General features: G+C 38.9%; 2 protein-coding genes across 11 annotated transcripts; both read left to right on the top strand.

The window, feature by feature from the left end:
* Positions 1-1,150: 1,150 nt before the first annotated feature.
* Positions 1,151-8,016, top strand: LOC113776162 (zinc finger CCCH domain-containing protein 64). 5 transcript variants are annotated; one of them, XM_027321261.1, is made up of 11 exons: positions 1,151-1,234; positions 1,331-1,604; positions 2,483-2,612; positions 2,753-2,872; positions 3,620-3,737; positions 4,144-4,592; positions 4,768-5,053; positions 6,091-6,184; positions 6,668-6,813; positions 7,179-7,322; positions 7,481-8,016. In XM_027321261.1, exons 1-10 carry the CDS (start codon positions 1,157-1,159, stop codon positions 7,305-7,307), a joined length of 1,824 nt encoding a protein of 607 aa, XP_027177062.1. In that variant the 5' UTR covers positions 1,151-1,156; the 3' UTR covers positions 7,308-7,322; positions 7,481-8,016. The 5 variants fall into 5 exon arrangements, with proteins under 5 accessions (XP_027177062.1, XP_027177063.1, XP_027177065.1 ...); XM_027321262.1 differs by lacking the exon at positions 1,151-1,234 and having other exon boundaries at positions 1,337-1,552; positions 2,511-2,612; XM_027321264.1 differs by lacking the exon at positions 1,151-1,234 and having other exon boundaries at positions 1,538-1,604; positions 2,511-2,612.
* A 5,873-nt stretch (positions 8,017-13,889) lies between these two features.
* Positions 13,890-22,345, top strand: LOC113775258 (receptor-like serine/threonine-protein kinase ALE2). 6 transcript variants are annotated; one of them, XM_027320058.1, is made up of 18 exons: positions 13,890-14,490; positions 15,548-15,643; positions 15,725-15,910; positions 15,986-16,117; positions 16,211-16,285; positions 16,373-16,456; positions 17,234-17,326; positions 17,421-17,618; positions 17,719-17,790; positions 17,924-18,046; positions 18,147-18,218; positions 18,308-18,403; positions 18,520-18,627; positions 18,726-19,097; positions 19,185-19,481; positions 20,084-20,473; positions 20,552-20,795; positions 21,291-22,345. In XM_027320058.1, exons 1-18 carry the CDS (start codon positions 14,406-14,408, stop codon positions 22,003-22,005), a joined length of 3,438 nt encoding a protein of 1,145 aa, XP_027175859.1. In that variant the 5' UTR covers positions 13,890-14,405; the 3' UTR covers positions 22,006-22,345. The 6 variants fall into 6 exon arrangements, with proteins under 6 accessions (XP_027175859.1, XP_027175857.1, XP_027175858.1 ...); XM_027320056.1 differs by having other exon boundaries at positions 15,548-15,631; positions 20,084-20,795; XM_027320057.1 differs by having other exon boundaries at positions 17,496-17,618; positions 20,084-20,795.
* The last annotated feature ends 221 nt before the right edge of the window (positions 22,346-22,566 follow it).

The following is a 22,566-nucleotide window of genomic DNA, read 5'->3' as shown; positions in this document are numbered from 1 at the left end:
GTTTGTGTTGGGTCTGAGGGGTAAAAATTTTTTTAAAAAAATGTGGATTTTGAGAACCACCTCTTCATTAATTTCTTCATCGTCTTTCTTTCTAAGGTGTAAAAAGCTTCACAGGTGTTTCTGTCTAGACTTACTGAGTGGAATGACAACTATCTTGCCAAAATGCCCTGTGGCTTGCGATACAGTACTAATACTACTATCACAATTTTGTAAGCCGGCTTCAAGTTCAAGCATGAATCCTTTGAAAATTGAACATTTGTGGCTAACCACAATCATGATCGATTAGACTCCACTGCGCTATTATTACTTACGATCAATTAACACGTAACTACCTATGACTAACCTTTTTCAAACTTCCCGCTGATAATGATTACTATTTCACTATTCCAATCTTTCCAAATATTTGACGGATGTTTTCAAATCATGCGTTGTACTAACTGAAGGGCCATACTACCTAATACACTACTGATTCTTTTCTTGATAAGAAGTATGCTGACTGACTCTTGCTGACCATTAATTGGGAGACTCCATAACTTATCCTTGCTGACTGTTAATTGGTATACTCCATAACCACTAGCCTTTGGATTGGTGCCCACTACCCAGCCCTTAAGCCTTGGTGGATCCTTCGTCTCCCACCAATTATCACAGTATGTGACTTTTCTAAAAAATTCAAATGAGTGGAAGTGCATAGTGTACTTGTCTTGGTGGTTCAGTCTCCATCGATCTCTCGTAAACTTAATTCGACCTCCTCTTAAGTTAGAATGGAGTAGGATTATATAGATAAAGTGACGATTGACCCAAAAAAGAGAGAGAGTTAAATTAGATCTCATAGTTACTCGATTGAAATTCGGGCTAAGCCTCATAGTTAGAAAAAAAAAAAAAAAAAAAAAAAGTCCAAGGAATGCTTGGGTCCGAGCGCTGTGCTAAACTTAAAGACCCAATAGTTTTTTGTTTTTTATTTTTTGGGAGAGAGGGTGGGGGAGTGTTTAAACTTACAGACCCAAAAGTAAGTTTTGTCAACGAATACCAGTACAGTTTAGTGGGCTTTTGTACAGCCCGCCAAAAACAGTCACAGCCCAATTTCAACTTCACCGTCCTCTCCCGGCTCTAACTTCCGGTTGCCACCTCAGCTTCTCTCTCACACACAAAAACACAGATGACTCCGTCCCCTCGAATCCTCCTCTGCGGCGACGTCCTCGGCCGCCTCAACCAGCTCTGCAAACGCGTCTCTTCGGTATCTCGCCCCCCTTCTCTCTGGCACACACGCACACTCTCTACTCCCCTAGGGTTCCCTAATAATCAATTACTCACCGTAGATTGTCAATTCCAGGTAAATAAGTCGGCCGGTCCATTTGACGCGCTTCTTTGCGTTGGCCAATTCTTTCCGGACTCACCGGACGGTCTCGAGGAGTTCAATGACTATATTGCAGGCCGGTCCAACTTCCCCATTCCGACTTACTTCATCGGCGACTACGGTGTTGGCGCGCCGAAGATTCTATCGGCCGCTTCCAAAGAAGCTGGCAACCAAGGGTTCAAGATGGATGGCCTCAAGGTTTGTGGAAATCTCTACTGGTTGAAAGGCAGTGGAAAGTTCACTCTCCACGGTACATGATTTGGCAAAATCCCTTTATTCCCTCCCTGTTACAATGTGCTTGTACACATTTTGGTAATTGTTTGACTGGAGCTAATTTTGTTGATGATGTCATTTTGTTTGTTTATTCTGTGAACTTTTAGTGGCTTGTTTATTTCAAGTGGTACCCAACTCCAAGTAATCTGCAGATAGCCAATGTGGATCCCTTTTGCATGGTGGTCTTATATGTGGTTGGGTACTTCGACTACCAAAACTGATCTCAGAGTTCATTCGTGATGGATTTGGAGATGAAATAACTTTTAATTCGCTACCATGTTGTTGGTGAGCTAAGTTATCACCTGCAAAATTAGGTACTTAATCTAGTATTCAGATGGTAATAATCTTGATCAAGCAATACAATTCAAGTAGCAACTTGGTCTTGTTTCTCACTTTCTTGTTCTGACTTGGGGATCAAAGATGCTTATTTAGTTGGGATTCAAACTGTGGGATTGCTGGTGGACATTGAATAACTTCAGGAAGCCTAAGAATGTACAAAATCGCCTGCAAATCAATCATTCTATATGCATGTAGACGTACTTCTTTAGATTTCTTCAACATGCTAGGTTGGCATCCTGAGTGGTGAAGAATTAAGCGAGTTTAGGAAAATGTATGTTATTCCTTTTGTTAATTATCCCTAACGTTATCAGGAATTATTGCTGCGTGTGTACCTATTTGCTCTCTAGAAGTCCTACAGCTTTGAATTTCATAATTTGAATGAGCATACTAGTATAGGCCAATAAAAGTTTACAACTATTATGTTGTTTTCAATTAGAACTAATGTTTCAATGTTGGGATGTTTGTAAATCATGAACTTTTGCTTTATGATAGCTGATGCATGTTACTTATTTCCAGGTTTATCTGTTGTTTACCTATCTGGTAGGAAGTCTGCAAGTGGAATGCAATTTGGCACGTATAGTGAAGATGATGTTGATGCGCTGAGGGCGTTGGCTGAGGAGCCAGGGATTGTGGACATATTTCTGACATATCCTTTGCATTGTTCAATATGAACTCTACTTTTGCCCCCATTTTTCTTGAAGAAGTTTAAATTATCCTTTCTTTTGAATTTATACAAGTTTAAAAGGGTCTTTTCTTTTCTTGAAAAACTCCTTAATTGGACTTCACTAATGAATGGCCTAGCGGAGTTACCAATGAGGCTGCTACATCTGATGTACCTTCAGGAGTCTCTGATTCAGCTGATGCTGATTCCACCATATCAGAGTTAGTAGCAGATATTAAGCCCCGGTAAGTGAATTATGACTTATGTTCTCTAACAAGGTCCTTCTTTCGGAACATTCATTCAGTCTCTTTAGAGAACTGTACTCATTGACAGAAAACCTGAGCAGTGCCGAGCAAATTATGCTCATGTTCTTCAGTTTTAGTTTCGCTACTACATGCATGGGTAGAAAGCCAATATCATTGTCACTTTATTTCTTCTTCTGGATATTCCAGAAAATTGTTGGTCATTGGTCACTACTGCATTATACCTAGCTCCATTTTTGCCATTTCTTGCTATGCCCTCCTATTCAACCATCTTAGTCCCACTGGAGTTTTGAAATTTGTTTCTTCAACTGGGAAATATTTTGCAAGAATTTTGTTCGTTACAGGTTATATAATAGAGGTAATCCGGCAAAGAGATGAAAAGCCTCCCAGCTTGATTAACTTCTCATTGTAGATAACTACAATATTGTTGCTGGACTTCGATTGTCCTTACTTTTTCTAGGTGTCATCTGGGTCCCCATACAGAAGTTGGTAGTGACATCACTAGGTGGTTGCCTAGTTTTTTATGCTGTAACTTACATAAAAATGAATCACAATAGGCAAATTTCCTCCGATTACTGTTGTAGAAGAGCCTTTGACATCAATAGGGGAGGGTATATCCCTATTGCATTCATTTTTGTGATTGCAAAAGTTACTATTTTCATGTGTGGTTGTCTATGTGAACAACCTTAGGAACAAGTTAATGTGTGTTGAGAGTTCTTTTTCTTGTAGCTACCATGTTGCAGGAACTATGGGTGTGTTCTATGCTCGCGAACCATATACAAACGTGGATGCTGTGCATGTAACTCGTTTTATGGGTTTAGCTCCAGTTGGAAACAAAAACAAACAGGTTTTGTTCCTTCTCTAATTTGACTTAAATTTTGGTTTTTGTCAGTTCAACAATCTTGCCTGTGAATTATTTTCCTCAGATCACCGAGTAAAACATATCTTGGGCTTCATGAAGACTCTTTTTTTTTGCAAGTGCAACATGGTGATCTTGTTGCATCTGTTGCTATAAAAATGGAAGACAACTTTGATATTAGTTCTGATACATACTTCTGGAGTTATCTGCTGCATTTTTGCTGTTCCTACCCCTGTGCTTGCATATGCAAGCTGAGTATTGGATTCTGCCAAATTTATACTGATTTGCTTAGCTATATGGGATGCTCTTGGTTACTTATTTTAGGAAACACGATTTGTTAATTGTTAGACTACCTTGCACTTTTAGCATTTACTTCACTCTCTTCCTGTTTCAGAAATTTATTCATGCAATTTCTCCAACTCCAGCATCTACAATGTCCAGTGTCGAAATTTGTGCAAAACCACCAAATACAACTCTATCTCCCTACACAATGGTGGAGAAAGCAACCCATACTGAGGCTATAGCAAAGAGACCTGGTGAAAGTGGGTCTGATTCCCAATATTGGCGTTATGATGTCTCCCAGAAAAGGCACAAACATGGAGATGGTGACAGTGAAAGGCTGTGCTTTAAGTTTACCTCTTCTGGGTGCTGTCCTCGTGGGGAGAAGTGCCACTTTCGGCATGATGAAGATGCAAGGCAACAGTCAATCAGGGGTGTCTGTTTTGACCTTCTCAACAAAGGAAAATGTGAAAGAGGTCCAGATTGCAACTTTAAGCATAGTTTACAGGATGAAAATGGCAGTGCCTCTAGCAGGAGATCCTTTGGGACCACCAGCTCTAACAGGTTTTTGTTGTTAATTAATTCCCTTTCTTTTTGGATGTTGTTATGATGGCTCAAACTATTTTAATTACTGGCAACTATTTTATTTATGTTATGTTGTTATTTGAATCTGAGAAATTCTGCAAAACTTGATGTAGATAGAAATTGACAAAAATTCATGGCACATTATCTATTTTAGGTCCAAAGAGTGCTGGTTTTGTTTGTCAAGCCCCAGTGTGGAGTCGCATCTTATCACTGGCATAGGAGAACATTACTACTCTGCACTTGCTAAAGGACCATTAGTAGATGATCACGTGCTAATTGTTCCTGTTGAGCACTTGCCTAACACCCTTTCCATGCCAGAAGATTGTGAAATAGAGTTGAATAGAGTTCAAAACAGTCTAAAAGCTTACTTTGAAAACCAAGGAAAGCAAGTGGTTTTCTTTGAATGGGTCTTTAAGCGAGCAACTCATGCCAATCTTCAGGTATGATGTCTTCTTCTTCTGTTTAATGAGTATAGAAGATTGCTCTTGTATTTTGCACTTTTTTTGTAGATGGGAACTGATAAAATTGTTCTTTGCTTTAGTTTAATTCTTGTCCATTTTGTTTTCCTGTCTACCCCATTTCTCAAACAACTGCCCCACTAATTATTTGTCTCCAACAACTTGAGAAACACCAAATCAACACCCCAGAAATGGTCCAATTGCTGGTGAAAGAAATGGAGGGACAGGAATTTGAAGTCCTAGTCCCCCATCCGACCTCTGAAGTCCTTGTTATTTGTTACATAGAGCCAACTCATATCCTAGTACCAGTTGTGTAGTGAACATTATTCATGCCTACAATTAGGATGTGATGAAAACAATATGTTAGTCAACATCAAATCAGATGGTAAAACAAATTAATACAAACTTGCAGCAGTCGTTTGTTTGGTATCCTTGTGTGGGAAAGATTTAAAGCTTATTCTGTCTACAACTGTGAGATTGGACGTAAGCTTCTTGAGTGTTGCTAATATTGTCTTTAAATATGAGGTATTATCCGAATGACGAGGTTTTCCTCCTTTCACCCCCTTACTTTTTTCAATTAAAATCTTATAGTAACAAAAAAAAAGGGCACAAAATTACCAGCTCTGGGATCCAGTGTTGGTAGTGGCAAAAAGCTATGATATCACAAATTTGGAGCTGGAATTCCTCTCTCTTTATTTTATTTTATTTTAATCTTTTTAACAATTGGCAGCACCTATACTATCCTACACTAAAACCCAACTGGGTTCTAGACAAGAGGTGCGCACAGACACATCCTATGGATTTTTTTTAACTGCAGGGTGCGAGGTTTGAACCCTCGACCTACAGCCCGGAAGGGATTTTGAATCCCTACTGGTGGCCAGCTTACATTTGGCATTTGGTTGTCTTCATTGCTTTTCACTTCGCTTGAGTGTGAAGTACATCTTAATGCCTTTATTGGATCTTAAAACTGTCACTATTTTGATGTTATCATGAATATTTCTGCTTTTTGTATTTTTCAGGTTGTTCCTGTTCCATCTTCAAGGGCATCTGGCATTAAAGATATTTTCAATTTAGCCGCCAAAAAGTTGGGATTCAAGTTTAAGACAATTGAAAGTAAGCAATTGGAAGTGAACAATCCCCAATAATTACCTTATAAAATCTGTGCTCAATATCTAACTTTTAGGTTTCTTTAGATACTTGCTTGGCTTTTAAGTAGATATTAAGGCAGATCTTCAAATGACTTATCTTAATAGCATTAAGTTTCAAAAGCTACTTTCTCTACCCCCCAAATGTACTAATCTAAAAGAACTATCTAAGTACCAAAGGGCTACTATTTATACATCTGAGATTCTTAATGATTAAGGATGGTGTGCAAATAACATGGTGTAGAACATTATGAAAATAGACTAAGCTTTAAAAGTGAGGTTCATTCCCACCATGTTGTTGACCTAAAGTATGTGAGTTTCCTCCATTCATCCTTCTTTCCTCTGTGGTTGCTATATCTCTGTTTAGACCAGATGGAGGTTCTCTTTAGTTTTGTTTTCAAAAGTTTCAGCTTTGAATGCCCCAACTTTCTGCATTTCCTGTTTGTTGCAGGTACTAATAATTCGGAAGGGAGGAGATTGTTGCGGACACAGTATGATAGAAGTTGCAGTTTATTCTATGTTGAACTTCCTGGTGGAACTATTTTGACTCATGTTGTTGAAGAAAATGAGAGATTTCCAAGCCAATTTGGCCGCGAGGTAAGGTGCTAATTGTAGCCTGCATGATGTTACTGTTTCTGTTGTGTATGAAATAGATTAAGCAAATATATTGTTGGCAAGTTGCACAGTATTCCTTGATATTTAATTGTGTTAGTAGCATCCTTTATTTTTCAACTGATCTTGAGTACTTCTGATCATTAGATTTTTTTGAGTCTCTTTATTTTTTATTTTATTTTTATTTGTGGTCTTGTTTGAATGCAACTACATTGCAAGTTACCTTCCTCTCTAACGGTTTGTTTTGGTGACGTGGTAATTCAACATTAATCTGATATGGAAGCATTTAGCTGAGTTGTAATGTGGTGACAACTATAACCATGGGACGATATTGTGCTAACTACTTGTAGGTTTTGGCGGGCTTGTTGAACACGGCTGACAGAGCTGATTGGAAAAATTGCAAGCTCAGCAAGGAAGAAGAAACAAAAATGGCAGAACGCTTCAAGAAGCAATTTGAAGCATATGATCCAAATCGGTGACTCCTACAACCAATGGTATTGAATCTGTGGATCATGAATCTTCAACTTATCATTTCATGCATTCCTGGTGCCATGCAAATTGCGCTTGTCCTTTGCTACATGGCATGGTACTAGTTGCTTCATGGTTTTGTTTACTTTTAAAGTTAATGCTGAAGCTTGACCTCATCATGCAGGTCCTCTGTATGTCTGCAATGGCAGTAACATATTCATCGTTCTAGTTTCAATCTCAGATGACAAAGCCTGAGTGCAGTGATCCTTGAGAGGGATGGGGGCGGACTATATTGGCTGGTCTCAAGTCGTCATGATCCGTAAACACCTGCCAAGTGGCAAGTCCAAATCAGGGTGGCAAAGAAGTGAGACAGTGAACCACCTTTAGGGTGAAATGTATGCTGTGTACAGAGAAGGTGGGATGGCTGAACTTATGATCGCAGTACGACGTGCTGGTTAAGCTATATGCTCTTCTTGTAGACAACTACATCAGTTGTCGAACTTATTTACTAGGACAAACTCAGGCTACTCCAGATTTTGTTCGTCTACTTGTTTGCCTAATCCATGCATCTTTCCCTTCAGAATCATTCGAGTTTACTGCAATACATGCCTAACCTCTAGATAAGCAAATTTGTTTTAGTTGTAATCGATGGTGGCTGATAGGTGAAGTAACTATTTTTTTCCTTCCCGAAATGGAGGGAGTGATGTTTAGTTGTTCCGACGTCAAGGCATATAAAGTAATGGTAGTGATTCTCCAAAGTCGAAAATGCATGCGTTCGCTTTCTTTCATGTCTACAGACACTAGTACATTGTGATCTTCTGAAGTAAATGAACTGCAGTAGCATCTGAAGACGTTCATTAGACAGCTGACGGTTTGTTGCCAGCAAGAAGCTGTATTAAGTATTGTCCGAGGTATTTCCAATTAACCTTGTAGAAACAGCTTTATCATATTTGTGAGCGGGTTACGGAGGAGAAAACTTAAAAGACTCTGGTAATGAGAAATGTGACTCGACTTTCTCTCACCAGTCACCGCCCACTGGGAATAGGATTGGTAGGTACCTTAATTATGCATTATGAGGGGTCGGCCAATCCCCGCTGCTTCGTAGAGCATTAGGCATCGCAGAAGACGCGCGAAAAATAAGGCTACTAGTTGTATTCACTATGAAGTTGCATGGACCATGAATGAGTAAGAAAAGATGTTTTGGATTCATTCAAGTCTTTTCACTTATTTAAAAAATATATATATATGCGTGTTTGGTAGTATTTTTTTTCCCCTTTTTATTGGGAAATGCGGGTTCCTAACAGAAGTACATATTAGCTGACAAGTTATGAAAAATGATGTTGTGTCTTTTTAAAAATCTTTCCTAGCCAGATGATGTTTCATCTTAATACTGGCGCACGCAAGATTAAAAAAGTTTACTTGAGAGGTGGGGTTCGGAGTCTCCATTGGCCCAAGGAATGATCCAAAAAAAAAAGGAGGCTAACTCTTTTCAGCCTTAAGAAAAGGCCGTAGAGGACACAAGAATTAGAATGAGAGTAAAGGTAATGGTAGTATTAATTATTAAACTAAATAAATAAAAGAACGGAAGCACCACCAGATGGTGATGGTGGTTAGGGCCTTAGGGGGGGGGCATCCCAAATTCTTTACAAGTTTTTTTTTCTAAACTTCTAGTACTCGTAATGTGTTGTTGTTAGCAAAACAGGAAAATACACACAAATTTTCTCCTCAAGAAGTGGATTGAGGTGTCAAATTGCAGCAGTATGCTGCTTATCTATTTGGTAAAGCTGCGCAAAGAACAATTGCACGTTGGTTGATATATTGATTGAATATTTTGGATTGAAAGGCAGAGACAAGAATGAGGGCAGCATCTCCTTTTAAAGGGGACAATCGTGAGCAGTAAGACTCTAGTGGTCACACACACACCTATACTTTTTCTTCATTTTCTTGTTCTTTCGAAGAATATACCTTTCCTGTTCATGTTACCTATACCTTTTTTTTATATACATATACAGGTACATATATGTATATATGCATATGATAATTGATCTTGGTATTCATTTAAGCACAAAACTTTGCCTGTATGTTCGCCAAACCTTCTCAAAAGCAAGAAATTTTTTTCTATACATCTGTAGAATGTTTGTAAAATGTGGTGGCAATACCAAATGAAAAGAGATAGTAATTTGTAGTACCAAAAATAGGGGTCACTATTCATTATTACTCTTTAATGGGCAAAAATATAGAGACAATTTGGGGCGTCAACATCCCCTTCTTGTTGCTGGTCCCTCGTCCCGTGTTACCACAACTTACATGGGCATGAGATCCCATCTCTGTGGGTGCCAGATTCCAGAGGTTTCATAAGTAGATTTCCACACGTGGGCAGTCGGCAGCGGGCAGCGGGCAGCGATTGTCACGGTTTCCAGATCTGGAGAGTTGGAGACAACGAAAGATGGAAAACGTTGAAGCTCCATCGCGGCTAAATTTATAGGACTACAAATTCGTGTTTACTCTTACAACCAATTTCTTTTCTTCATTGCTGTATCAATGAGGAAAACCCGCAGAACTCAGGTGGATAAATAAAAGTAAAATTGCGATCAGGAATTCCGTAAAGTAGAAACAAAATTATCAGTCAATTCCTTAAGAAATCATAATTTTATTAATCATCAGTCCATTCCTTCCTCCTGTCACACCTTTGTCGGCACAGTAAAAAAGATCTTCAATTTTGTCTGGATTGAAATCAATGATCATAGAGAAAGAACAAATAAATGGATTTCAGAAGAAATTTATTTTTTCTTTTCTAAGTATTTGATGGTCAGCCTTTCTTGGTCCGATTTTGCATCTGGTTTAGATTGACGTGTGTCCCATATGTGACCTCTAAACTTGTGAATTGTTGATTGAATTAGTATAAACAAATTTATAAGGTGGGCACTGGGAAGGGGGGGGGGGGGGGGGGACAATTGGAGGAGGAAAATAAGATATATGCCAAGTGATGAGATTAGGTTGGATAAGGACCAGGGCAGGCAGTCGTTCCTTAAGGTTATGTGTATTTTACACACGACGTAATTCTATTTGTATATAGTGTAACTTACTTTCAACAAAGTGTAATTTTAAAATTAAATTTTATAGGTCCCACACATGTTGTTAAAAACGAGATATAAGATGAGATCTGAATCGTACAATTTTTTTTATCACATCTTGACCGTGAATTGCTCAGGGACGGTCCGCCTGATGACCGTCGCTGCCCCAAATCCGTTGGATGACGAGTCAACAGGAAGTTTGACTATGGATTGCGGGCATGGAAGAATGAAGATTAGTTATTGTTGAATTCTTGAGATGGCGCTGGCGGTTGGTGGCTTTGTTGGGGCAGCAGTAGATGATCGAGAGCCGGAAATTTTTGGAGTTGGAACAGGAAAGGAACAAAGGTTCTGGGCCTACACTAAGATTGGTTGTCGCTAATCTGAGGAAGGGTAAAGTTGTCAATTGAATCGAAATTTGCTCTGCATCCTAATTTTTGCTCTAGCAATATCACCGGTGGTTAAAATATATTTTAAATGTCATATTTTTTTTAAAATATAAGATTCATTAGAAAAAGTAAATAAATATAATGAAGGTTAGGTAAAATTAAATAAGAAAATTATATAAATGTAAGATAGGATAATAATTATAGTACGTGTATATACATGATATGTTAGATAAATTTTAAATGTACTAACAAATGTCTAACAAGCACGCGTTAGAAAGACCCTTTTAATAATCGATTTATATTCAACTAAAGATATGTTAATTTGATGGTACTGCGAAATCGCTCAATTGATTCTAGTGAAATGATTTTTTATTCACGAATATGATTGAAAGATGGATAAAACTACATGATACTTTAATCGAGTTTACTTTGATAAGAATTCGTTTGATCTTGATTCACAAACTAATCATGCTAACTTTCAAATTCGATAAAAAAAAACTCGTTTAAAATCGATTCAGAAAATAAACAATTCAATTTTAAATAATAGTTTAAGTTTATTAAAATAATGAAACAAGTTTGAATACTAGAGTATTCTATTTGATTAAATTCATTTACACTACTGCCACCCACGAGGTTGCCTTTTCGGATTAATTTAACATAAGCCACGTGTGTGTCCTAATATTACGAGTGTCTTTTTCAACAGGACGGATTCTATTTTTATTTTATTTATGTGAATCTCACAATTCCCAAATTATTCATCTGGACAAAAGTGCAGTTACGGGTGTGGTTCAAAAGTCAATGAGGAGTTACGGACCACTCAGCCCTCCGCCAATATTAATTACAGGCACTTTAACTAACCCTCGGTTTAGTTAATCTTTCTTGTCCACTTGATCCAGAGTAGGCAGCTGATAGTAGTCAATCTTTCAAAGATAACTACATTTAGCGCTGATTCACAATAATTAAGGCTAACTTGATGGACAGCTAAACTATCAGGGCTCCATTTAATGAGTGTTCAGACGGCGAGCACTCATCGAGATGCAGTTCGATTGTTAATTTTTTAGTGCATTCACATAATAAGTTAAATATAATACTAAATTTTATTTTAATAAGTGCTCACCGAGCACTTCTTAGAAAACTCAATTATTAATAATTGATTAACAACTCTTTCAAAAAATTCATTTCTTGTATTATAAATATGTTTTTCAATCACTTTCTTATTTTTTCTTATCAATTTTTTATTTCATACACATCAAATATTAAAAAAGTGGTACATCATCATTCCCAAAAAATCATCCAAATAATCTTCAATCCAAATAACAAAACTGTTTTATTTTGACACATGGTGATGGTGTGCATGAATGACAGGGAAATATCTTGTTTGGACAGCTGATTATTTTCCCAAATATATTTGCTTACATCATCATTACAATTTCCAATACACCTTTTTATCTCACATACATCACATAACAAAAAGTGCTACAGTAAAAATATCTCAAATAACTTACAATTGTTTGGATTGTAAGTTATTTGAGATATTTTTACTGTAACACTTTTTGTGATGTGATGTATGTGAGATGTCAAGACGCCTATTGAGGGAAAGAGTTAAAAGACAAAAAAAGGGAAAATGGCAATTAGGCTCCTGTAATCCATGTTAAGTTAATATCTCGCTAACATACGGCAAAATTTGGATTAATTTACATGGTCAGATCTACCCAACTTTTTTCCATTTTAAATATGCCCAATCAGGGATTCACGGGGTCACCTATGACATACCTTCAAACTTACAGAAAAGGGTCAAAACTTGCCAAGATGATTAGGCCGAAATTCGGTGAAGAATAGCTTTCGCAGGTGAAGAATTTCTCTTGACGAGCGAATCCAATGGTTGACTTCCCATCTTCATGTTTTACAAAAAAAAAAAAAAAAAATACAATGCTTCTAATCTATTCAGTTTTTTGTATTTCTTCTGGTAAAGTAATTGAATTAGAAGAAGGATTTTTTCTAACGTCTTTCCACTAGTAGAAACACAACACACACACCCACACTCAACACACACAGAGACCATCGAGAAATCGGCCCAGAAGAAGCAACCTAAGGGGGATCCACAGAGAAATCCTATCCAGCCAATTGGTGACAGGAAGGGCTCCCCATGAACCTTAAGTTCAGAGTAAAGATCCCACCGAGATTTTTTCTAACGTAAAGGTGACGCTTTAAGGACACTACTGCAAACAACAGATTCAAGTCTATGCAATTGATGATAGCTCTTGGCGGATCATTTTTTTTTTTTAATTTAAAAAATATGGTGCCAACCCAAGTGTGTGTCCTTGGGAAAAATGGATAATATGGTCCCAAAACCAAGTGTGTGTTTAAAGATGAGTTATTATTCATTTATTTTTTATTAGTCGGCGATCAGGATTACAAGGTACGTGAAGGTGAGGTGTCAAAAAGCCATTTGACACATGCCCCCGCAGATCAGTTCCTATATCACAATTTTGCACATAAATCTCTCTCCTCTTTTCTCTTTCTACTATCACTGTCAGAGCCTCGTGTGTGTGAGAGTGAAAGGGAGAGAGATGGAATTAAAAGTTAAAACATCACCAACCGAAAATCTGCAAGTAAACGCAGTCCGAGCAAAACCCCACTAGTGACCAGTGAGCGACCAAACTAAACAATTCCAAGAATTTCATTCAACTCCCACTGCCACCATAATAATACCACTAGGACCAGCAGTCCGCAGACTTCCCAACTTGGTTTGTCACTAAACTCAAATCACAATAATGAGATGAGATGAGAGTCCTCCTAAGCCTAACTCTCTTTCCCAAGTTGGTGCATCATTTTCCTTCCAACTTCTCAACTTATTACCTCGTGCTATGGAACAGCCGCGAAGGAAAAATGTGACATCCAATTTATGATGAAAAGAAACAGTAATTAATTTTCTGCCACCCTTCTCAAGTCCCCGGCCTCACTCATCTGTTGTTTTAATTAGTAGCGTCTAAGGACATAGGAACCAAACTATCCTCTTACAGATAGATACCTGTGCTTTGAATTTAACTGCCAAAATTAAGACGAAGAAAGAAATTTGCCAAAAGAACAGAAACTAGACGGCAATGCTGATGCAGGGCCTAGTGGTGAGGGCGAAGTGGGTAATTTCCGGGGGTCTAAGATTGACTGTTACTTGGGGTGTTTGAAAAGGAGTGCTGTTATTTGGTACAGTTTATAGTTACCTTAATTAGCTGGTCGGTTTTCTTTAATTACTCTTTAATTGCTCCACATGTCTGTAGAAACGGTTGTAGGTAACATGCCAGCAGCCTCCAAACTCTGCAAGAACTCAGAGCCTGAGTTTTTTGTCATTATGATTGTTTGCCTCACACTCTCACAAACTGATTGCTTTTCGTCCTATCTAAAATCCCATTTTTGGGCTTTTCAAGAAACTCCTTCCGTCTCCTCTCTGCTTGCTTCCTTCTCACTATTTGGCCTTGGTGGGTCTTTCGCCAGTTATTGCTTTCATCTAACTTCCTCTCTTTTGTTATCCCTTTAAGTCATCAGAAGCCTTTACACAAATCATTTCATTAAGATGATGTTTACTGTTTGGATATTTTATTAACATTTTGGTGGGATTGGAGAATCGGTTCTGCGGTTGATTTCATATGGGATGGGAGTGGTGGTGCTGCAAGTTGTGTTCTCGGTGCTGAAGGTCACTGTCTTGGCTGCTTTCTTGGCGTTTCAAGGATCTTCTGGTAACTCTTTCTGAAGTTTATTAATCTCCAACACCTTTACTCATGCGAAGAGAGAATTTAATTTGTCAAGTTGCATTATTCGGTTGATTAAAATTTCGAATATGATGCTATAGAAGTGATGATTTTTGGCAATGTGTTGTTTGAAGTTTGGAATTTGGACGTATTTTCCCTTTCTGCAGCAATTAATTAAGAAACTTAAGTTATTGCTATCAAAAGTTGTAAATTAGGACAAATCTATTCTCTGCATCTAAAATTTTATAGATTATAGATGTAACGGTGACAGACAGAAAGTTAGGAGCTTGTGGGTTCCTAAGTTGTAAAGGCACAAATGGACTTGCCTCAGTTTCACTACTTTCACTATCTAAAACTGTGGTTAATGTGATATTATTTTCTTTCTGGGACTCTTGTAGTCATCCCTTCTCAATTTAGAATTTTTTTTTCCTAATGCATCACAGTTAAGGTTGATTTTGTTTCCTAGTTCTTTGTGTTGCCTATATATGTAGTTCCACCAAATCTCAGGAATCGCTGGCAAGCCATTAATGTAGGCTATAATACGATTCGTCTTCTCTCTTCTTTTGTGATTTGGTAAGGATATTCTCTCTTTGATACTGAGTATAGGTTGACAGATGTTCAGTTGCCCTTCAAAGATAATAAACATTGACTTCTTCTACTTTCCTCTCCTCCTTGAGATACCGAGGACTCAATGTTAAGCTGTCTATATCCTATGGGCTGTCTGTAACTGGTTTCCTTGCCTTTGCATGACAATTTCCCAATCAAACTTACTCAACATCCTTAGATTGCAAATTCTAACATCTTACAGTATTCCTGTGGCTGCACACATCCGATTCTCCTGGCACCCTATTTTTTCAGCAGAAGCCCAAAATTTTGCCATCCATATCTCGGTCATAATCTAAAATGAGTGCTAGTTGGTTGGTAATGTCAACCATTATTAGTGCAGCTTTTCCAGCTTTGCAGCTGTAAATGTTATCATCACATGTGTACTTCTAAAAAAAATTCTTCTGAACTGACTGACTGGTTGCGTTACCTCATATTTCAGGGTATAGCTTGCCTCCATCTCCATCAACATTTCCTGTATTTTCTCCAGGTGGCGATGCAATAGCTGCTCCACCGACCCCAGCAGGTCTCCCTAATGGTAGAATATCATGACTTACAGTAATATTGAAAGAGCTCTGATACTGAACTTCAATTTACTTAATGTTTTATGTCCATTCAGGGGCATTTGTGGACCCTCCACTCTTATTGCCGCCTCTTAATTCTGCGTCCGCACCCCAAAAGGTGAAAGATCATATACCATCTCTTCCACCAAGTACTCTAGTTTTGTCGCCAAGTGATTCAATGCCGATCCCGGTAATTGCTAATGACACCGTCCCTCCATTGCCACCAGGTCCTGAAGCCTCAGGTACTTGTTAGCTAGACCTATCCTGTAACATCACTGGATCCCTGGTTGTTATTGGTTTTTCTTTTACACATGCAGCACCACGAGCATCTCCATCAAGAATATCTCCACAAAGTCCACCAACTAGCCTACCACTTGTACCGGAATCCGTTCCTTCAAAACCTGCTCAAAGTAGGGCTCCCGAAGCTCCTTTTATGGCAACTGCCCCAGGTAGCTGGTAGATAATTTATTTCCCCTCCCACAAATAATTTATTGTTGAACATTATCTACTAAATCCTGCACCTATTTCTGTGTCAAACGTAGCATCCAACACACATGCATCAAAGAGAGCACCACAAAATTCACTGCCCCCTGGGATATCATCATCCATTCTTCCTGGTACTCCTAGCTACTTATCTTTTTCTGCAATATTCTTTTTAAAATGAACATTTGGTGATCACTATTTGTCTGAATGCTGCATGCCAGTTGGACTGTCCCCAGGCAAGTCACCAGGGAACCCATTATCTATTCCACCAGCATTACCCAAAGAACCTCCTTCCACTTCGTCAGGTGATACTTGAGTTGATACATAATAAACTTGTTAAAATATTCAAATATATTTTACTTCCTGTTGTGCTGGCGGATATACTCTCTTATTAATTACTTGACAGAGATGTTACTTATGCAATTCACACAAATATTTTTGGACCTTTAAAGAGAAAAGTGCACCAGCTTGTTCAACTTGAAAAAGAAAATCAAAGATGGAAAAAAGGAAATCCTCAAAAGTGAGTTTTGTGTTTCAAATTTGAGGGAATGCTTTCATTCTGTTCTAGTTCTGTGAAGGAGTGTGCACAATTTTCTTGTATTAAAATTTATGTTCTAACCTATAAAAGTATCAAATTCCTAACAAGAAAAAAGGAACAAGACAACCATCTCTGAGTGAAAAGGAAGTGCATATGAGGAACTAAAGCCTACTAACAAGTTGCTTCCAGTTATATTTTACACGGTGACACCGCTTGTAGGTCTTTATGACTTAGATGTGCAGATGCTGCATGTAACAGGGATTGATATTGGGTTGAAAGTTTCTATCTGCTGATAATTGCGAAATAGTTCTCATTTTGAGCTGTATTTCTTGTAGCTGAAAACTGAGGATACATATTAACATTAGCATGGGTTTATGCTTCTATTCAGTGTTTGTGTTCTTTTTTGAAGGACAGGATTCCTTAAGTTCCATTACAGAGATATGTTTAATGATAGTCTGGGTTTACATTTTAACGATTATATTGCAATTATGAAGTAGCTCTGTTACCTAATTGATATCTTGTATACATCCCTCATATTGTGCAGAGCCTGATACAGCTCCTGCATCATCTCCTGTTGCCACACCACCAAATGGAACAAGCACCCAGCAGTCGCCTGTGAGCACTTCACCAGCAAAAGGTGAATATAAAACTTCTGATTTCTCAATGACATTTTCTGATACGTAGCCAGAAATGCTAGAGATGTCTATAAATGATTTTTTACTTTGTCTTAGCTCCATCTGTTCATGATAATATGGGGAATTCCGATAATGCTCCATCTCCTCTTCCATCCCGCAATGCTCCTGTAGTTTCAGGGTCCAACTCCCCTGCATCTCAACCTTCTTCATTTCAATGGCATCATGGGAAGAATTATAAGAGAACTCCTGCTCCATCAGTATATATGGCTCCTCCTCCTGCTTCGGCTGTAGAAGGTATAAAAGTCTCAAACAATGTTCCTGTCCTGATTTTTAACTCCTACCTATCATCTATTTTTTCTTCTCAATTTGTTGTAAATGTTGGCCCACAAATTAGCTCCTCCAGATAATTCAAGCTCAGACCCGAAGACTGACTTTAGGTTCCATGCTCCTCCACCCCTAAACCCAGGTATTAAAATTGCTGGTTTGCTATGAAACCCTGAAAATGATTTTTTACTTTGTCTTAGCTCCATCTGTTCATGATAATATGGGGAATTCCGATAATGCTCCATCTCCTCTTCCATCCCTCAATGCTCCTGTAGTTTCAGGCTCCAACTCCCCTGCATCTCAACCTTCTTCATTTCAATGGCATCATGGGAAGAATTATAAGAGAACTCCTGCTCCATCAGTATATATGGCTCCTCCTCCTGCTTCGGCTGTAGAAGGTATAAAAGTCTCAAACAATGTTCCTGTCCTGATTTTTAACTCCTACCTATCATCTATTTTTTCTTCTCAATTTGTTGTAAATGTTGGCCCACAAATTAGCTCCTCCAGATAATTCAAGCTCAGACCCGAAGACTGACTTTAGGTTCCATGCTCCTCCACCCCTAAACCCAGGTATTAAAATTGCTGGTTTGCTATGAAACCCTGGGTCTTATTTCCTTTTATTTGTTTTCCTCTGATGTCCAACAACCTTTGCTCTACAGGATCCTCAACACCCCCATCTCATTTTCCCTTTCCTACACCAAAAAGCTATGATTCTTCCTCGCCATCACCACATCCTTCATCTTCATCTCAACAAAGTAAGCTAAAGGCTATCTCATGTTTTTCATTGTTGTATAAGGAACGCTGGCGAAGTTTGACGTTAAGATTTGTTAGTTTTGAATGCTTACCTATGATCATCCTTGTGGACTGCCAGTGCCAATTCATTCCCCGAAAATGTCTCCCACAAGACCTATGCCAAGGATGCCAAAGATGCCTCTCCAGCTACCTTTTCAAGCATTACCACCTCCACCTCCTAATGGAGGTACTTCTTTTCCCTTATTCCTTCTGTTGTTCATCTGGTTTAGCATTCTATTTATGAAAGTTGGTGCTAGAAATTTGTAAACCAATTTTATTTTGTAGATTGCACATCATTTACGTGCTCAGAGCCATTGACAAATGGTGCTCCTGGATCTCCATGCGTTTGTGTCCTACCTATACAAGTTGGACTCCGCCTAAGTGTTGCATTGTACAATTTCTTCCCTTTAGTTTCAGAGTTCGCAGCAGAAGTAGCTGCTGGAGTGTTTTTGAAGCCAAGTCAAGTTCGGATTATGGGGGCAAACGCTGCCAGCCAGGATCCAGAAAAGACCATTGTCCTCACTGACTTAGTACCCCTGGGAGAAACATTTGATAATACCACAGCTTATCTGACATTTCGAAGATTCTGGCTCAAAGAAGTTATTATACAAACTTCACTCTTTGGAGACTACGAAGTGCTTTATGTACATTATCCAGGTAACGATGTCAGGCTGCCTGCATCATATTCTCTTTCGCATTTGTGGTTTGATCCTGATATTAAAATGAAGGGCACTAAACCTGTAGGTCTTCCACCCTCTCCACCTTCTGCATCTTCTGATATTGGTACTATAGAAACTGACCCTTATTCTAGTCGCAACAACAATGGAGCGGCCATAAAGCCATTTGGGGTTGATGTGGGCAGACAGCATCACAGAGGTGGGCTAAGTCGAAGTGTGATAGCAATTATAGTTTTGTCTACCTCTATAGTTGTAATTTTCTGCTGCGCTATTGCATGGGTATTGGTTTTAAAACACAGAGAGCAGCTCTGCCCTCCAGACTCTACTCCACCAGCTACTATGCCTTCCCTTGCAAAATCATCAGGTACTATCTTGATCTCTAAGATTGACCTCATATGAATGCTTATGATCTCAAGAAAGCATCTTCTGTTAGAACCGTTGGATAAGCTCATGAGCTATTTTAGAAGTCTACTTAACTAGTCCCACGAAAAATAAAAACTTAGGGAACCTGTTGGCTGTTTTTGTGGTCAGCTGGAGTGTATCAGGATTGGTTTTTTCCTTTAGGTACCGCACAAATACCAAATCCTTTAGGTACCACACAAACATTCTTGAAATCCTGAATACCCAATTGCATAACAAAATGTTTTTAAGTCTTTACTAGTTATCCTAGGCAGCAGATAATACATTATTGTACTTGTTAATCATTCAATGAGCATATCATTGAGGCCGAGAAGTTCTGTGTTCAATTCCCCTCCTTCCCCTTCCCCGCTTCTAAAATCCCACCCTTCCCCTGCTAAAAAAATATAATAAAAATTAAAAAAAATGAAAAAAAGAGCATATAACAACATAGCATGGTCATATGGAGAAGCTAAGAGTCATCAAAAAATTGTAACAAGAACACATAACAATTGACCCATTGAAGCAGAAAAATAGCTTAGAACTCAAAGTTTGCTGTGTCTAATGTAGGGATTCCTGCCTCTATGATTGGAAGTGGGCCAAGTTCTGCTGCGTTATCTTATGGTTCTAGCATTGCAGCATATGCTGGTTCTGCAAAATGTTTTAGTACATGTGATATGGAGAAAGCCACAGATAACTTCAGTGAAACAAGAATACTTGGTGAAGGCGGCTTTGGTCGTGTTTATAGTGGCGTGCTTGAAGATGGGACTCATGTGGCTGTAAAAGTTCTAAAGCGAGCTGACCAGCAGGGAGGTCGTGAGTTCTTGTCGGAAATAGAGATGCTTAGTCGCCTTCATCACCGAAACTTGGTCAAGTTGATTGGTATATGTACAGAGGAGCGAACTCGCTGCTTAATCTATGAACTCATACCAAATGGCAGTGTGGAATCTCATCTGCACGGTAATATTGTCTTCTGTTTATATAAGTTCCAACCTTGTTTCCCGGCTATATTTATATGCTTTCTTTGCTTGCTCTCAGGAGTTCACCAGGAACATGCTCCTCTTGATTGGGGTGCTCGGCTTAAGATAGCTCTTGGTGCTGCTCGTGGTCTGGCCTATCTGCATGAAGATTCGAGTCCACGAGTCATACACAGGGACTTCAAGTCCAGCAACATCTTGTTGGAACATGACTTTACGCCTAAAGTCTCTGATTTTGGTTTGGCTCGAACTGCATTGGATGAGGAAAATAAACACATTTCGACACGTGTAATGGGAACCTTTGGGTAAATTTCCCTGCTTTTGACTTGCTGTAGCTAAATCAATCCCCTGGGCACCTTTTCTTTAAGTCGACTTGGTATGAGCCCTTGGATGACCTTATCTGAACATTTTTAGGGCAACTTTATGGTTAGATTGATGGTGTTATATCCCTCACATTATCTTTTAGTAACTTTGCGTGGTTTCAAGTTTTCAAACCTTGGAATGCTAGTACAAAATTGAGGCAATTTGAATCAGTTGTCCTCTGCCAGTGTGATATGTTTCATTTCCATTGGTGAAGTTTCTTGGTGCCACATGGTTCTGAACCCACCTTCTGTCCAACTCCATTCCTTTCAGTTACAATGAACACTCAGATTTGTGACTTGTCTAATATGTAACATAGATGCAGCAGCAGTAGTCATCAGTTCACCCACTCTGTGTTTCCTTTTTATTTGTTGTTCTTAAGATTCAGTTTTGACATCATTTAGTGACATAAACAGAGTTTGGTTTTATTAATGTACCAGGTATGTCGCTCCAGAGTATGCAATGACCGGTCATCTGCTTGTGAAGAGTGATGTTTACAGTTATGGGGTTGTACTTCTTGAGCTGTTGACAGGTAGAAAACCAGTAGACATGTCTCAACCACCTGGTCAAGAGAATTTGGTTTCTTGGGCCCGCCCAGTGCTTACAAGTAAAGAAGGTTTAGAATCCATCATAGACCCAACTTTGGGCCCTGATTTTCCATTTGATGGTATCTCAAAGGTAGCTGCGATTGCTTCAATGTGCGTTCAACCAGAGGTATCAAACAGACCATTCATGGGTGAAGTTGTTCAGGCACTCAAATTAATATGCAATGAGTGTGATGAAACGAAAGAAATGGGGTCCAGAAGTTGTAGTCAGGAGGATCTGTCTCTAGACATGGATACTGGGATTTCTAACACTTTAGACTCCTTGGGAGTTCCTTTACATGGTCAATCCCCAGTCTCTCATTATGGTCAATCCCCAGTCTCTCATTATGATTGTGAGGTAGATGTTGAAAGGGGAATATCTGTATCAGATTTATTGAGCTCATCGGCAAGATATGCGATGCAAGATTCTGGGCCACTAGGGAGGCACTCAGGTTCAGGGCCTTTAACATTAGGAAAAGCAAGGCAGCTATGGCAAAAGATGAGGCGATTATCTGGGGGTACGGTGAGCGAGCATGGTTTGATGTTCAAGTCATGGCGTGGATCTCGGTGACAATTATTTTCTGTTGCGATGGACAAAATTCATCTGCAACAATTGTTTGAGAAGTTGTGTACAGGATATCAGATAATTAGACAGATGATCAGTAAGGATCCGTTTAGTGAATTGCTTGGATACCTTCATCAATGGCCCAGAATAAAGGAGACGAGGGAAGAATACATTTTTTTGTTTCTTCGACAATGGATGGTTGAGTCGGAACTCCTGCGCACCATCAAATGTAAATGTAATTGAAATGAGTGCTGACATGTATCTGAATTTCAACAAAATACTTAAAACGGCGAAATAGATTTTCTTGTAGAGTGAGCATTGTAGTATGATGATGCCTATTGTTTTATGGTGCACTATTTTGCAGAGAAAGCACCCCCCCCCCCCCCCCCCCGCGGGGGAATTTCTGCCATTTTTGGATCATCAGAAGACAGTTCTGTGATGAAAGGTTAATCTGCAAGTTAATTGTACAGAATAGTTTGTATCCCATGTTGGGAAATGCATATGCTGCTGGCTTACTTTTTGGATGAAGCAAATGATTCTCTGCTAGATAATAGGAAAACCGGTGAT

The sequence above is a fragment of the Coffea eugenioides genome, chromosome 6 (genome assembly GCF_003713205.1).
Source record: "Coffea eugenioides isolate CCC68of chromosome 6, Ceug_1.0, whole genome shotgun sequence".
In the NCBI taxonomy this organism is placed as follows: Eukaryota; Viridiplantae; Streptophyta; class Magnoliopsida; order Gentianales; family Rubiaceae; genus Coffea; species Coffea eugenioides.
Note: the sequence above shows the minus strand (reverse complement) of the source record. Positions and strands in the feature narration are given on the sequence as shown.

What these genes read in the sequence shown, in the direction of transcription:
- LOC113776162 (XM_027321261.1), top strand. Translation starts at nt 1,157, where the DNA reads ATGACTCCGTCCCCTCGAATCCTCCTCTGCGGCGACGTCCTCGGCCGC. An exon ending in ATTGTGGACATATTTCTGAC is followed by an intron (nt 2,613 to 2,752) that starts ATATCCTTTGCA and finishes ATTGGACTTCAC; the next exon opens with TAATGAATGGCCTAGCGGAG. An exon ending in TTGGAAACAAAAACAAACAG is followed by an intron (nt 3,738 to 4,143) that starts GTTTTGTTCCTT and finishes TTCCTGTTTCAG; the next exon opens with AAATTTATTCATGCAATTTC.
- LOC113775258 (XM_027320053.1), top strand. Translation starts at nt 14,406, where the DNA reads ATGGGAGTGGTGGTGCTGCAAGTTGTGTTCTCGGTGCTGAAGGTCACT. An exon ending in TTCATCTTCATCTCAACAAA is followed by an intron (nt 18,404 to 18,519) that starts GTAAGCTAAAGG and finishes GTGGACTGCCAG; the next exon opens with TGCCAATTCATTCCCCGAAA. An exon ending in CGTGTAATGGGAACCTTTGG is followed by an intron (nt 20,796 to 21,290) that starts GTAAATTTCCCT and finishes TTAATGTACCAG; the next exon opens with GTATGTCGCTCCAGAGTATG.